Source organism: Myotis brandtii, unplaced genomic scaffold, assembly GCF_000412655.1.
Source record: "Myotis brandtii unplaced genomic scaffold, ASM41265v1 scaffold1408, whole genome shotgun sequence".
NCBI classification, from domain to species: domain Eukaryota; kingdom Metazoa; phylum Chordata; class Mammalia; order Chiroptera; family Vespertilionidae; genus Myotis; species Myotis brandtii.
In genome coordinates, this window is record NW_005355029.1 from 739,493 (window position 1) to 740,043 (window position 551).

General features: G+C 71.1%; 1 protein-coding gene across 1 annotated transcript in view; it reads right to left on the reverse strand.

Annotated features, from left to right (window-relative positions):
• MICALL2 (MICAL-like 2) overlaps window positions 1–551 on the reverse strand; it is a 41,178-nt gene that overhangs the window by 40,184 nt on the left and 443 nt on the right. Inside the window, exon 2 of the mRNA XM_014535273.1 lies at window positions 60–201. Coding sequence (XP_014390759.1) covers window positions 60–144 — 85 coding nt within the window. The 5' untranslated portion in view covers window positions 145–201. The remainder of the gene's footprint in view (window positions 1–59; window positions 202–551) is intronic.

Here is a 551-nt window from a genome sequence, read left to right on the forward strand (position 1 = left end):
GGAGCTGCCCCCGCCCCGGGGCAGGGGGTGCCCGCCAGGGGCAGCGGGGCAGCACTCACTGGGCGAGCGGCCGTGGAAGTAGTTGTAATACTGCGACACGTAGGTCAGGATGCTCAGCCGGTCCGGCACCTTCAGGGCCACCATGTCCTCGGCCTCCAGCAGGGCCGGGATGCCCAGCTGCTCCTCGGCCACGCGGAAGGCCTGGGGAGGGACGGTCAGCAGGAGCGGCCTGGCCACCAGCTCTCCCCGAGGTGCCAGAAGCAAGGACCCCACTGGGAGCCCAGGAAAGTCTGGGCCCAAGGCTCCAGCCCGGCCTGTGTGTCCTCCCGGGGCCTCAGTTTACCCGTCTGCATAATGGGGATCACGTCCCGACCACGCAGGACGGAAGGCGCTCGGGAGCCAGCCCCCCGGGCTCCGGATGGCAATGCCCACCCCGTGGGGCACAGGGTACCCAGAGGGCGAGGGGCGGGCTCTGCCCTCTGTCCCCAGCGTCCGGGACACGGAGCCCACTTTGCAGCAACGAGACGGGCTGGCTGGGCCGGGGAGGCTCC